Genomic DNA, 14,546 nt, shown 5'->3' with positions numbered 1-14,546 from the left:
ACATTTTGGAAGGCTGATCAATGAGGTCATTTTATAAAAACTATCTCATTTCTGAAAAGGGCCTTTTGCTGCCTTCAAGAGAATTTATGAAAAGGACAAGGCTGAAGGCAAACCTACGCTCTCTCTCCATTAATGTGCACCACGGAAGTCCTCAAAATTCTAATTCTTAAAGGATGTTCATTAATGCTAACAACTGGAATTGAGTTTGATGAGGAGAAGGAATACTTTGGGAGAAAGGAACAAAAAAAGAATTAAATATGGTCAACTCTCAATTATCCATGTATGGATTCCCTGTCACATGCTGGGGGGCCTTTCCTCTCATTACCACTTAATCAGTCTCCCTTTTTGCCAGGTCTCAGCCTTACTCTGCTCCATCACAGAGATCCCATTCTCAGATCCCCATGAGAGAAGAAGTATGACCTGACAGAAAAGCCAGGGAATCACGAGACAGTTTCTCATCTCAGGACTCCTGCTAATCACTTTCTCAGCCTCAGTTTCCTTGTGTGTAAAAAGAGATCATCTTGAAGGTCCTTGCCAGTTATAACATCCTACTATGCTCTGAGCAGTTCCAGCAAAATGCCAATCAACTGGTTGTAATAGGCATGTGAAAAAAGGTAGAAATTTCCATTTATGTTTCCTCTCACTGTAGCAGTTGTAACCTCCTCCTGTGTTCCCTTTTGTCAATCAAGAACTGATTGAAAATTAAGTAAATGAAAAATGGCCTGTTAAAAAAGCAGGTCTCAATTTCCTCATCTATAAAATGGGAGGGAGGGCAGACTGGATTGGAGAAGGAGAAGAAAACATCTGAGTTTGTGACCTAGCCTTATCCTCTTCCCAGATGCACCACTGCACTCCTCTATCTCCCACTGTTTGATCTCTCTGTCTCTGGAGCTTTGCTATAGCTAGGAGGGAAGCCCCAGGCATATTATCCACACTAGTTTTCTCTTAGTGCGCATAATTGAGAAATGACTATAGTCTTTCAGTCATAACTGACTGGAGTCAAATCTAATTTGGTGGCTGAAAAATGGACATCTTCATATCATCCCTACACACAGAATAGGACCAGAATTCGGGAGTCTGGATTCTCAAGCCTGTTTGTGGTTACTTCGATAAAATAGACAACAGACTGAATCTTGGTTAGCCCTAGTCGGATATAATCAGTGTGCATAGAAATAGCTGGAATATTGTAGTTGCAATAGTTTGGACTAACCCTAACAGGTCAGTACTGTTGTACGGGAAATATGTGACACAAAAGCAACATGAGAATTTTCTCTTCTTACGTGTCTATTTAGAAAAAGGACAAGTAAGAGGCCGATGTAAAGCACAATCAGTATCAACTCCTTAATAATTAATTAAAAGTTAGGTACATTTCTAGTTCAATCATAGGTCCTCTGTTTTAGATAGTTACCTTCTTGGATCTTTTCCCATTGTGCTTTATGCAAAAATATATTCTTCAAAAACTGCAATAAGTCTAATCTTTCCTTACATGTACCATTGGAGCTAACTATTTAAATGAAAACTAGAGTAAATGAGTTTGTGGAGCATATGGCATTTTTTGGTAAAGTCTGCATCCTTCTTAAAATGTCTTTTTGATAGATCTCAAGATCATTCTTCTCATTTTAAAGATGAGACACATGAAGAAAATGAGGGGAAAGGCTCATGTCAGAGCTGGGACTCCAACCCTGATCTCTTCCATTGCCCCTACCATGTTTAATGAGGCAGCGCAGTCATACTGCAGTCTGCCCCTTCATCCTGGGGCTATCTGAGCCTAATGGGAAGAGGCACCGCAAAAGTCAAATTGAATGTAAGACAGCAGAGGTTATAAAATGTCAAAGAACTGACACATTTCCAAACTATAATATAAAATGGGAAAGACAAAAAGTCAGTCATCCAGAACTATTCCAGGACTCAAAAGATAACAAACTTAGAATTACCTGTCGAGCCAGGCCAGTAATTTCTTGGCAACACCGATCAGGTCAACTACAGCAGTGAGACAGTTATTCGGTAGTTGTCTGGTTGTTCTAAGTCCAGAGAGGCCACTCCTCCTTCGTCTAGCTAGGAAGCCCTGTAGGCTTTTGGCGGCCACGTTCAGTTTATGAGCTAGAGATTTCAGATTTTCAGTTTCCAACTCATGGTTCTGAAATCAAAGAAGGTGGGGTGGGGTTGAGAGAAAACACAAGGTTAAGTACTTTGATAAAATCACTGAAGCATAGATCATAGAAATGAAGCAGGAAGGAACCTTAGAGACCATTTAATCCAATCCTCTTTTTACAGAAGAGGTCCAGAGAAGGGAAGTGACTTATCCAATATTACAAAAGTAGAAATAGAAGACATAGGATTTTAACCAGATTCTCTAACTCTAAACCCAGTATTCTGAATGGGGTAGAAGTGGTTAGGGTAGAAATGTGAAGTTAGATCTTGACTGATTAAAAGTGACTAATTTTTTTAAAGTAATGTTATAAATAATTATTATGAAAATAAGAAAGCCAACTTCAGAATAGTTGCAATAACAGAGTAAGAAAGAACACGAGCAATTTAAATCCTAAAGTAATCACAAAATTTTATTTTAAGTGATAGCCATCAACAAGCACTAAATTATAAGAGATTAAATTTTCTATTAACCAACAAACATAAAGCCATTTATTAAACAATTAGTAGTTGCAAGGCATTGTGCTAATAAGTGGGAATACAAAGATGAAAGTAAAGACAGAGATAAAGACAGACATAATACAAGGTAATTTGGGGAAGAAGTATATGAGCGATAAGAAGCAGCAGGAAAGCTTTTATATAGAAGGTAGCATTTGAGCCAAGATCTAAGGAAACAGCGAATACTAAGAGGTAGAAGTAAGGAAAGAGTTCATTCTAGTCATGGGGTGGGAATGGGGGGCAGAGTTCTTGACTGCCAATGTAAAAGGCACAAGAAACAGGCGTAGAAGGGGGAGTAGACCACTAGGGCTAGATCCAAGATGTTCATGGAGGGGAAAAATCAATCACTAAACATCTATTAACCACCTACTTACTATGTATGAGGTACTGTGCTACATGCTTTCATAAAATTGAATTTGTATAGAGGAGTCAGGTTGTAAAGAAATTAAAAGGCTAAACCGAGAAATTTATATTTGATCCTAGAAATTATAAGGAGCCACTAGAGTTTATGGAAGAGAGCCATGACATGATCCAACTCGTGCTTCAGGAAAATCACTGGTGGCAGTAGGAAACACGGATTGAAGTAGGGAAAGGCTTATAGTAATGAAATGAAATAAGGCAGCTAGGTGGCACTGCAATGAACAGAGTACCAGGTCTGAAGCCAGAAAGACCCAAGTTCAAATGTGACCTCAGATATTCCCTCATTGTCTGCCCCTGATTTGCTTCAGTTTCCTCCTCTATAAAAATTAGCTGGACAAGGAAATGGCAAACTATTCTAGTATCTTTGCCAAGAAAACCCCAAATGGAGTCAAGAACACAACTGAAATGATCGCACAACAACAAAGGGAGATGAAATAGGAATCTACTGTAATAGTCCAGATGAAAGATGTCAAAAACCTGAACTAAGATGATGGCTGTCTGAGTGGAAAAGAAGGGAAGCATGTGAGAGATCCTGCAAAGATAAAAAGGACAAGATCAGGCAATTAATTGTGTAAGAAGGCTAAAAATGAGAAATAAAGAATGGTTCTGAGATTGCAAGCTTGGGTGACTATGATGATGGTAGCCTTCAACAATAACAGGCTTGTTTGAGTAGTAGTGAGTTTGGTTGGGGAAAAAATGAATATGTTAAGTTTGAGATGCCTCTAGAACAGCCATTTTACATGTATAATAGGTAGTTTGTGGTAGAAGTTTAGAATTTAGGGAAAAGATTAGGGATGGATATGGAGATCCAAGAGTTATATGGATAGAGATAATAAATGAAATCCATTAGAGTTGGTAAAATCTCTGAGATAGTATAAAGGGAGAAGAAAAGAGGGCTCCATATAGAGACTTAGGGGACAATTACATTTAGTGAATGTGGTGTGGATGACAACTCAGTAAAGAAGACCGAGAAGAATCAGAGGTAAATGAGGACAGATCACTGACACAAAAACCCAGAGGAGAATAGAGCATCCAGGAGAAAAAGAAAATGAGCAGAGTCAAGTGCAGCAGACAAGATAAAAAAAGGTGAGGTCTGAGAAGATGTTATTAGATTTGTCAATGAAAAGATCACTGGTAACTTGGAAGAAAGTAGGTTCAGATGAACGATAAAGTTGGAAGCCAGATTGTGAGGATTTAATGAGAGAATAAGGGGAGAGGAGGTGAGCTGAGGGGATCAAGTGAAGGTTTTTTTTTAAGGACAAGGGAGAATTTAGCATGTCTGTAGGTACCAAGGAAAGAATGGGTAAATAAGTGGGGAGAAATCAAAGATTTTAGGCAGGGCTGACAATGGGGCAATCTTACTGGAAGAGATAGGAATAAGGGTATACATACAGGATTTGGCATGATTGAGAACAACTGCTTCTTTATTATAACCTGAAGTAAAGACAGATACAATGGGGCATGAGGTCAAAGAGTTGTGAAATAAGATTTCTCAGATGACAGTGAATGGTTTTGACTGTTTCTGACTTCAACCAAAAGGGGAGAGGTATGATGGTATGGGAAATTGAGGAGAGAAGGAAGAGATATGTGTGTGTATGTATGTGTATATATATATATATATATATATATATATATATATATATATTTAAAAGGATGAATATATACATATATACATTATATATATATAAGGAAGTGATATACATATAATATATATAATAACCAATGGGGAGAGTGGGAGAGAGAGTCAATTGGCTAGCAATAAAAAGATTGCCTTGCTTGAATTAAGGGTCAAGTTGGGCTTAGATAACATAAATGTATAGCAGCCCCAATCAGTACAGCTGTATAATTCCTTCTATTTCTGTTCAGTTGCCCAAGCTAGGCTAGGGCGGCCTGACAGTGGGAGTAATCCAATATTGGCGTTTGGCAAAAACAAGTGATCAAAGGATTTGAGACTAAAGAGGTAACTATGAAGGATACTATTCACTAAGATGATGATATTGGGGATGGAAGATGATGTAGTAAAGCAGGGCTGGTGGCATGGGATGGTAATGAACGACAGATTGACTGAAGGGAACAGTGATAATGAAGTAGAAACTTAGGCAAAATCAGGCACAGAAAGAGAAGGAATGGCAGGACTTTATAATCAGATAAAGTCATTTCAGAGTTCTTTTTCATGGAAGATGGGAATTTGAGGATGATTGGGAAATGGAAAAAAAGATAAGATTGTTTATTCAAAATAATGTTTTCTTCCTCAACTAAACCTTTTACCAGAGCTGCTAACAAGCAGAAACAGCAACTGACTTGAATTTCCATTTTATTTCCTTTCCCCAAACACTCTAAGGTAGAAATGTTAACAAGCAAAGAAAGGACTTTAGGGAAAGGACAGGCCAGCTAATCAGTCCCTGAATAATTGATAAGCTGTATTCAACTAAAAATAAAGGTTTCTAGCTACTGACTATAGCTTAAACTAACTTCCTCTTGGATTGGCTTATTCTCAGTAGACATGGTCAGCATCTGTTGAATAATCTTAGTTTGGAAATAACAACCTTAAAATGAACAAGCCTTTAAAAGTGTTAAATGTTTTGCAACACTAGGTAATATTATTAGGTCTGGTTCTGGAATTCTTTATCAATGTTTCTATCTCTCCCAGAATTTTACATTTTGAAATTAGATTCCATTTCCAAAGCTTATATAATTAAGGCAGGTCCCTCACATTTGGTAGCTTTGGTATTGTCTACATGTGTTTGGAAGGGAAAACAGGAATTTTCTGTCTTCTCCCAGTCTGGGTACATTTACAAATGAAAGAAAGGGACAAATATTTGTCCCCAGACACATTACATTTTTTAGCCCAAAGCTTCTTACACAGTAATTATTACCTCTTAGGCTGCAACCATTCTGAAGTAAAAAAAAATGTATTATTATCTGATAAAAGAAATATCCACCTAAGCTATAATGGTAAACAAAATGTTTACTGCACTAAGGTAAATCATAGAAAAAATTAAGCTTTTGTTCACCCTTTAACATTCTACTACAAATTAGATATATAAATGCACATTTTTCTTGAATTTTCTAATACCATTGCAAAAGTCTTGTAAAAGAGATTAAGTAGTATATAAATATCAGGGTTTTTTGATCTATTTCAAAGAGCACAAAACTGGAAATGCATTTTCCCCTCTTGGAAATTTTATCTACCATTATTTATGCTTCTATACCCTCTGTAGAGAGCATAATATTTTTCAGACCCTAAATACAATACAGAGCATGTAACTTAGGCAATTCATTCACAATAAGGGACTGAGAGGTACTTTCCCTATAATTTTAGTTGAATGTATGCCTGATAATATTCTTTAAATTAAAAAGAAAAGGTTTGATACCTATAAGAAAGATCACCATGGGAATGGGAAGGCAACATTTGTCATCATTAATAATATGTAAGCCAATTGTTTCAGGGAAAAAATCAAAACGAGAGCCAAGTATATTTTTCTGCTCCTTCACACATTCTATAAAACTGAATTTGCTATGAGGCCAGGAAAGACATATTTTACCAAATAAGACATGTATTTGCTTTAACCCCTTTGAGGTCTTACAGACATATTAACTGCCAAGAGAGGCAATCCCCTGTGTTTCTATTAAGATATGAGTTATAGGCTTCTCAACTTATGTTCTGACTCATGAAATGAAATAGATCATCAATTCTTTGCTCCAGTTGACACTTAATTCTTTCCTCCCACAATTATATGGTCTTCATTAGACCTAGAGAGGAGAAGATGCAAAAGATCTAGGGACAATAATAGCTGTACAAAGAAATGTCACACCTTCAACTTGCTTATCATCCCCTCAGCATAAGGGACCATGTTTTTCCAAAGCTTGCCCAGGAAAGTCAATTCCTTCTCTAAGTTCTCTCTCTGTTCCTAGTAGCCCATGTGGGCAGTCTGCTCCAATATTTGTCAGTCCAGAGACAGGAGCCAGTGTGAGGAGATGCTTAAAATGAGGGACTCCAAGAACTATTGCTCTGTGCCCAGATCATTTCTGTCTATAGAAATCTTCCATCCACACAATCCCCAAATCCAAACTGACGTTTAGGAAAGACTTTAAAATTTGCAAAGCATCTTATGCATAATATCTCATTGAGCATCACACAACTTGTAAGTTAATTACCCCAGTATTATTCCCATTTGATAGATGAAAAAGAACAAATTCAGACAGGTTAAGATCAATAATCACAAAAATGTAAGCAGCAAAGCTGAAATTTAAACCCAAGTTTTCTGGATTCCTTCCTCACTCTTAGTGCAGTGTAAGAGTGGAAAGTGCTCTCTTTGAAAGTCTTTTCCCAAGGTAGGAGAATAGACTCGAGGCTAAAAATTGTTCCATTTCAGGAGGAGAGAGAAATTCAAATTTTATGGTCTGGACCAACAGATTTTAAGGGGGTGCAATAGAAGCCATTGAGGATGGAAGAAAGATATTGCCATAGCATATTTTTATCTAAAGAAACAAAGTTTTCTGAATTTTTAATATACGGCTTGACACTGGCCATTCATTCACTTGGGCCATATGTCAGATGGTGATATGCCCCATGTGTTGCACAAGGAATCTTGAGGGAAGAGGGAGTTCCACAATATGGAGGGATTGGGAGGGATCGGAGAAGTACCTCAAAATTATTTGTTCACTTTCGACATGTATTGTGGCTTATCCATGTCCAGCCAAGCAGATTTATGGGATGTAGTACCTAGTTTTAACTAAACTAACTCAAAAATGATGGTTGGCTTAAGAAAGGTTCCTACAAAGAAACTGTGGACTAAAGATAATACTAATAATGTATGCACAAGTGAAGAACAGTGGTAGAGCTGAAAAATAGATTAGTCTAAATTCTCTAACAGCCATATTTAACCTCATAGGTTAAAAACAATGAAGATCTAATCAGATATGACAAGGAGTCAATTCCTGCATTCAAAATGATCAAGATTATTTCAAAAGTAGATTTAGCTTCACTATTATGAACAATGAACTTCACACTAAAGCATAGTGTGCCTTAAAATGTTAGCTAATGAGAGTAGGAAGTCATTACAATTAGCAAGGTATTGAAAAATTAGATTTTTCTACCTCCAAAAATATAGACTTCCCAGACTAACAGAGGAGGAAGTAAATCGCTTGAATAGTCCCATTTCAGAAAAAGAAATAGAACAGGCAATTAAACAACTCCCTAAGAAAAAATCCCCAGGGACCAGATGGATTTACATGTGAATTTTACCAAACATTTAAAGAACAATTGGCCCCAATGCTATATAAATTATTTGATAAAATAGGGAATGAAGGAGTCCTACCAAATTCCTTCTATGACATAGACATGGTACTGATACCTAAACCAGGTAGGCTGAAAACAGAGAAAGAAAATTATAGACCAATCTCCCTAATGAATATTGATGCTAAAATCTTAAATAAGATATTAGCAAAAAGACTACAGAAAATCATCTCCAAGATAATACACTATGATCAAGTAGGATTTATACCAGGAATGCAGGGCTGGTTCAATATTAGGAAAACTATCAATATAATTGGCCATGTTAATAACCAAATTAACAAAAACCATATGATCATCTCAATAGATGCAGAAAAAGCATTTGATAAAATCCAACATCCATTCCTATTAAAAACACTTGAGAGTATAGGAATAAATGGACTTTTCCTTAAAATAATCAGCAGCATCTATTTAAAACCATCAGTAAGCATCATATGTAATGGAGACAAACTGCAACCATTCCCAATAAGATCTGGAGTGAAACAAGGTTGCCCACTATCACCGTTACTATTTAATATTGTATTAGAAACGCTAGCTATAGCAATAAGAGCTGAGAAAGAGATTAAAGGAATAAGAATAGGCAATGAGGAAGCCAAATTATCACTCTTTGCCGATGACATGATGGTATACTTAGAGAACCCCAGAGATTCTGCTAAAAAGTTATTAGAAATAATCCACAACTTTAGCAAAGTTGCTGGTTATAAAATAAACCCACATAAGTCATCAGCATTCTTATATATCACTAACAAAATCCAACAGTCAGAGTTACAAAGAGAAATTCCATTTAAAGTAACTACTGATAATATAAAATATTTAGGAATCTATCTGCCAAGGGAAAATCAGAAACTTTATGAGCAAAATTACAGACCACTTTTCACACAAATTAAGTCTGATCTAACCAATTGGAAAAATATTAAATGCTCTTGGATAGGGCGAGCAAATATAATAAAGATGACAATATTACCTAAACTAATCTATTTATTTAGCGCTATACCAATCAGACTCCCAAAAAACTATTTTAATGACCTAGAAAAAATAACAACAAAGTTCATATGGAAAAACAAAAGGTCAAGAATTTCAAGGGAATTAATGAAAAAAAAATCAAATGATGGTGGCTTAGCTGTACCAGATCTAAAATTATATTATAGAGCAGCAGTTACCAAAACTATTTGGTATTGGCTAAGGAATAGATTAGTTGATCAGTGGAATAGATTAGGTTCAAGGGATAAAACAGTCAACAAATATAGCAACCTAGTCTTTGACAAACCCAAAGATCCCAGCTTTTGGGATAAGAACTTACTGTTTGATAAAAATTGCTGGGAAAATTGGAAACTAATATGGCAGAAACTAGGCATTGATCCATACTTAACACCGTACACCAAGATAAGGTCAAAATGGGTTCATGACCTAGGCATAAAGAATGAAATTATTAATAAATTAGAGGAACATAGGATAGTTTACCTCTCAGACCTGTGGAAGGGGAAGGTCTTTATGACCAAAGCAGAACTAGAGATCATTACTGATCACAAAATAGAAAATTTCGATTATACCAAACTGAAAAGTTTTTGTACAAACAAAACTAATGCAGACAAGATTAGAAGGGAAGCAATAAACTGGGAAAATATTTTTACAGTCAAAGGTTCTGATAAAGGCCTCATTTCCAAAATATATAGAGAATTAACTCTAATTTATAAAAAATCAAGCCATTCTCCAATTGAAAAATGGTCAAAGGATATGAACAGACAATTCTCAGATGAAGAAATTGAAACTATTTCTAGTCATATGAAAAGATGCTCCAAGTCATTATTAATCAGAGAAATGCAAATTAAGACAACTCTAAGATACCACTACACACCTGTCAGATTGGCTAAGATGACAGGAAAAAATAATGATGATTGTTGGAGGGGATGTGGGAAAACTGGGACATTGATGCATTGTTGGTGGAGTTGTGAACGAATCCAACCATTTTGGAGAGTAGTTTGGAACTATGCTCAAAAAGTTATCAAACTGTGCATACCCTTTGATCCAGCAGTGTTACTACTGGGATTATATCCCAAAGAGATTATAAAGAAGGGAAAGGGACCTGTATGTGCACGAATGTTTGTGGCAGCCCTTTTTGTAGTGGCTAGAAACTGGAAACTGAATGGATGTCCATCAGTTGGAGAATGGCTGAATAAATTGTGGTATATGAAAATTATGGAATATTACTGTTCTGTAAGAAATGACCAACAGGATGATTTCAGAAAGGCCTGGAGAGACTTACACGAACTGATGCTGAGTGAAATGAGCAGGACCAGGAGATCATTATATACTTCAACAACAATACTAGATGATGACCAGTTCTGATGGATCAGGCCATCCTCAGCAACGAGATCAACCAAATCATTTCTAATGGAGCAGTAATGAACTGAACTAGCTATGCCCAGAAAAAGAACTCTGGGAGATGACTAAAAACCATTACATTGAATTCCCAATCCCTATATTTATGCACACATGCATTTTTGATTTCCTTCACAAGCTAATTGTACAATAATTCAGAGTCTGATTCTTTTTGTACAGCAAAATAATGTTTTGGTCATGTATACTTATTGTGTATCTAAGTTATATTTTAATATATTTAACATCTACTGGTCATCCTGCCATCTAGGGGAGGGAGTGGGGGTGGGTAAGAGGTGAAAAATTGGAACAAGAGGTTTGGCAATTGTTAATGCTGTAAAGTTACCCATGTATATATCCTGTAAATAAAAGGCTATTAAATAAAAAAAAATTAGATTTTTGTTGCTGAAAATGATTTAAGCGTGTCACCCATAAAAACTCTCACATTTGTACATTTTTAAAACTTTGAAACTGAACTTTCTAAGCTATTTTTAAAAACCCTTCCATATGCAGAATTTCTGTGGGTTTTAAAACAATTTATTAAAATATAAAAGTATCATTCTGATTAATGTATAAGAATAAATGATTGATAGCAAGAAATACAGAAATTTACCATCTAAATTTTAGCAAAAGACTTCACATAAATGGTAAATAGGTTTGAAGAGAAAAAAATCAAAAATCAAAAATCAAAACATGAGTATCCCAATTGAGAAAACATAGTTGCCAGTGACAGTCTTACAAAAGAAGAAGAAAAGAAAGAAAAGAGCTATGAAAAAAATATCTAAAGGCTACCTAGAAGAGAAATTCAGAAGCGAATAAACAAGCAGGAAATTTGTGTTACCACAGTACTGATTTTAATGTGCTTTAAAGAAACAAACTACATTCTAGTTCAGTTTCATGGACAGCCCTTTGTTCTTTAGATGTTGGAATGTTTATGTTTGTGGATGATTGTGAAGTTCATAATTAAAAGAAAAGGAAACTGTTTACAAAAGTTCCATATATAAAAATGTTGCTATTTAGGATTTTTGTAGCTACAAGTGCCAATCTTCTGCAGAGAAGGTAAATAAATTGATACTGCTTGTTAGAGATCAAATAAATACATCTTATTATTCTTGTTGAGAGGTCATTTCAACCATGGCCCCATTTGATTTTTTATTGGCAAAGACACTGGTTTGCCATTTCCTTCTCCAGTTCATTTTACACAGGAGGAAACTAAGGCAAACAGAGTTAAGTGATTTATCCAGGGTCACACAGCTATTATGTGTCTAAGGCCAGATTTGAACTCAGGAAGGTGAGTCTTACTGATTCCAAACCTCAGTGTTCTATTCACTGCAGCACCCCCTACCTGCCCTATAAATGCATATATAGCTGGATTGGTCAATAAAAGTCTTTTTCTCCTTCACATTAGAATGCTCATGTATAAATTGGGGGAGTTAGACTTGATGATCTCTAAGGCACATTCCAGCTCTGAATCTCTTCCTTTTTCTCTCAAGACCACAGAACCCTAAGTCAGCATTCCTACTTAGAATCTGAGGAGAAAGCTATAATTCCTTAAAAGAAACGTAAATTGTCCTCACTTAAGAATCAAGTCCTGGGGTCATCTTGTTTTTGGTTCCAGATAATCTGAGAAAACAACAGCAACATTAACAATTCCTTTGGAGACTTATTTTCTACTTCTTTAGGCAACTATACTGTTCTGCCTTATAGCCCTAGACTATCTGGAAGCTCTCTGTCAATTTCTAAACCCAGGATAGTAATCGATTCAGGCTAAGTGAAGGTGCTTTTTATAGAAAAAAAAATAGAATTTTGCATTTTAAACACATATCAGAAAGATGAGACCTCTTTTCACATTCTCACCATCCATTCAGCCAATCACTACCTTAGAATGTCTAGAAACTAGAAAGCTGAAACATTTCTAATGTGTGTTAGAAATATGACCTTTTATGCATAAAAAAGAAAAAATCCTACCTTATCCCACTGCCTCCTATCCCCTCCATCTCTGGTGCTGCAGACTTTTCCGAGACCCTTGGAGGTTGATGTCCACATCTTCCATACTGGCCATTTGGGCAACTACTGCCTTTTACCTCCATTTTTATCCTTTCTGCATTCCCTCTTATCTGAGTCCACAAAACTCTGCAGGCTCTGATAGCTGATGAAGATTTGATTAAGGCCCAGACCTGAAGAGCAACTCATCTTATCTCTATCTTTCCTGAAACTACTTACTACTTGATACAAAGAATATCCTTGAATAAATTTCATTATAAGTTTCCTAAATTTTATGTGTACCCTATTTATTTCTTCCTGATAAGGTATTTTTTATCACAGAATCACTCATCTAAAGGGCAAATACTGCTAAATGTAGGAAATAATGTGAATAGACGAATCTGATCAGTCCTCTTCGATTATTTTTCAGAGCTTCAGAAGTAACCCTGACATTTGGAAGAAGGAGTTGAGCACTAAAAGAGCTAGTCATGTGCCAAGGGATACAGAGATGGACAGGTCTGAGGGAAGCACTGGGGCCAACATTATGTAAAAGGCCTTGCAGAAAGTCTCCAATATGTTGGGTGGGCCCTCCAAAAAGGATTTATGGAAAAATAAGGACAGGGGTTGAAAGGATAAGAATGCAGTAATGGAGTCCACTAGGCTGCCTAGAGGATAGCGTTGGACCTGAAGTTTGGAAAACCAATGGTCAAATTAGAGTGGGATCCTGAGCAAGTCAATTACTCTTTCTCATCCAGAGGGAATACTAATACCTGCCTTCCAAGATCATTGTGAGGATCAAATGAGATAACATATTGAAAATACTTTTCAAATCTTAAAGAATACAAAATAGGGTTGTAGGATAAAGCCATGTAGAAAGTGCTCACATTGATTAGATCACAGATATAACCAAGTAATAAAATCTCATCCAATTTTAATCATTTCTAATCAGCCTAGAGACAGCTTCTATTCCTGTTTTTACCTTTCTTCCCTATCATTTCTGTCATCAGAATGTAATTTCATTTCCAAAAGGAAGTATTCAGGACTGGTCTCAATGTAACTAACAAAGGTTAACTGAATCTTAAAGTGCTATACAATCCTGCTGTCTTTTACTTGCTTCAGAAGGTAATCGGGCCCTATGGCTTATTGTACTTGCAGAGCAGAAATAGGTGGAAAGAAACAGCACAAGTGCCCTCTGGGAATCACCAGGTAACTACATATGTGAAGACTGAATGGAATAGGGCGTGGTCTCTGATGTTATTTCAGGCACTGAGAAGGGTCTTATCCCTCTGTGTCTCTCCCCCCCCCCAAAAAAAAACCCACAAAAAAACTACTACCCATTAGGTGATCCTTGAAATGTCAGTTAGAAATCCATTCGTGAACCACAGCTAAGGCTTTCACTATTAAAAATTCAAATACTCCTGGAAACAGTAACACTGTAAGCCTTATCAGTCATTTCTACCTCGATGTGAATTAGGTAATTAGATACTTTCCTGGGAGCTGGTTTTGATTCAAGGAGAAGAAAAAGACACACAATGGCACTGCATGCCTGGGGAAGAGGCAGAGGCACACTGAGTGGGGGAAAGGATATAGAGAGAGGGGAGGCCGGGGGAATGCCAATGTCTACCTCATAATTTTGCCTAGAGCCAGCCCTAGGTACATACAAATTAAATCAGAAGGAGAAATAATTTGGTCCTCGTGGTTCCAAGAAGCAGCATCACAGACAATAACATTAATGAAGGAAAATGTTATTCTGAATGTCTCCAACAGTGACATAGGGCAATTATACAGGAGAATTTTTTTTTCAAAAGAACATAATCCAAGTCAT

General features: G+C 36.4%; 1 protein-coding gene across 1 annotated transcript in view; it reads right to left on the bottom strand.

Moving 5' to 3' along the window:
• Window positions 1-14,546, bottom strand: part of LOC116420362 (connector enhancer of kinase suppressor of ras 2-like) — a 96,666-nt gene that overhangs the window by 36,837 nt on the left and 45,283 nt on the right. Inside the window, exon 3 of the mRNA XM_031945070.1 lies at window positions 1,935-2,137. Within this exon, the coding sequence (XP_031800930.1) occupies window positions 1,935-2,137 (203 nt within the window). The remainder of the gene's footprint in view (window positions 1-1,934; window positions 2,138-14,546) is intronic.

This window comes from Sarcophilus harrisii, chromosome X, assembly GCF_902635505.1.
Source record: "Sarcophilus harrisii chromosome X, mSarHar1.11, whole genome shotgun sequence".
Classification (NCBI taxonomy): domain Eukaryota; kingdom Metazoa; phylum Chordata; class Mammalia; order Dasyuromorphia; family Dasyuridae; genus Sarcophilus; species Sarcophilus harrisii.
The sequence above is the reverse complement of the archived record's forward strand: the minus strand, read 5'-3'. Positions and strand labels throughout refer to the sequence as shown.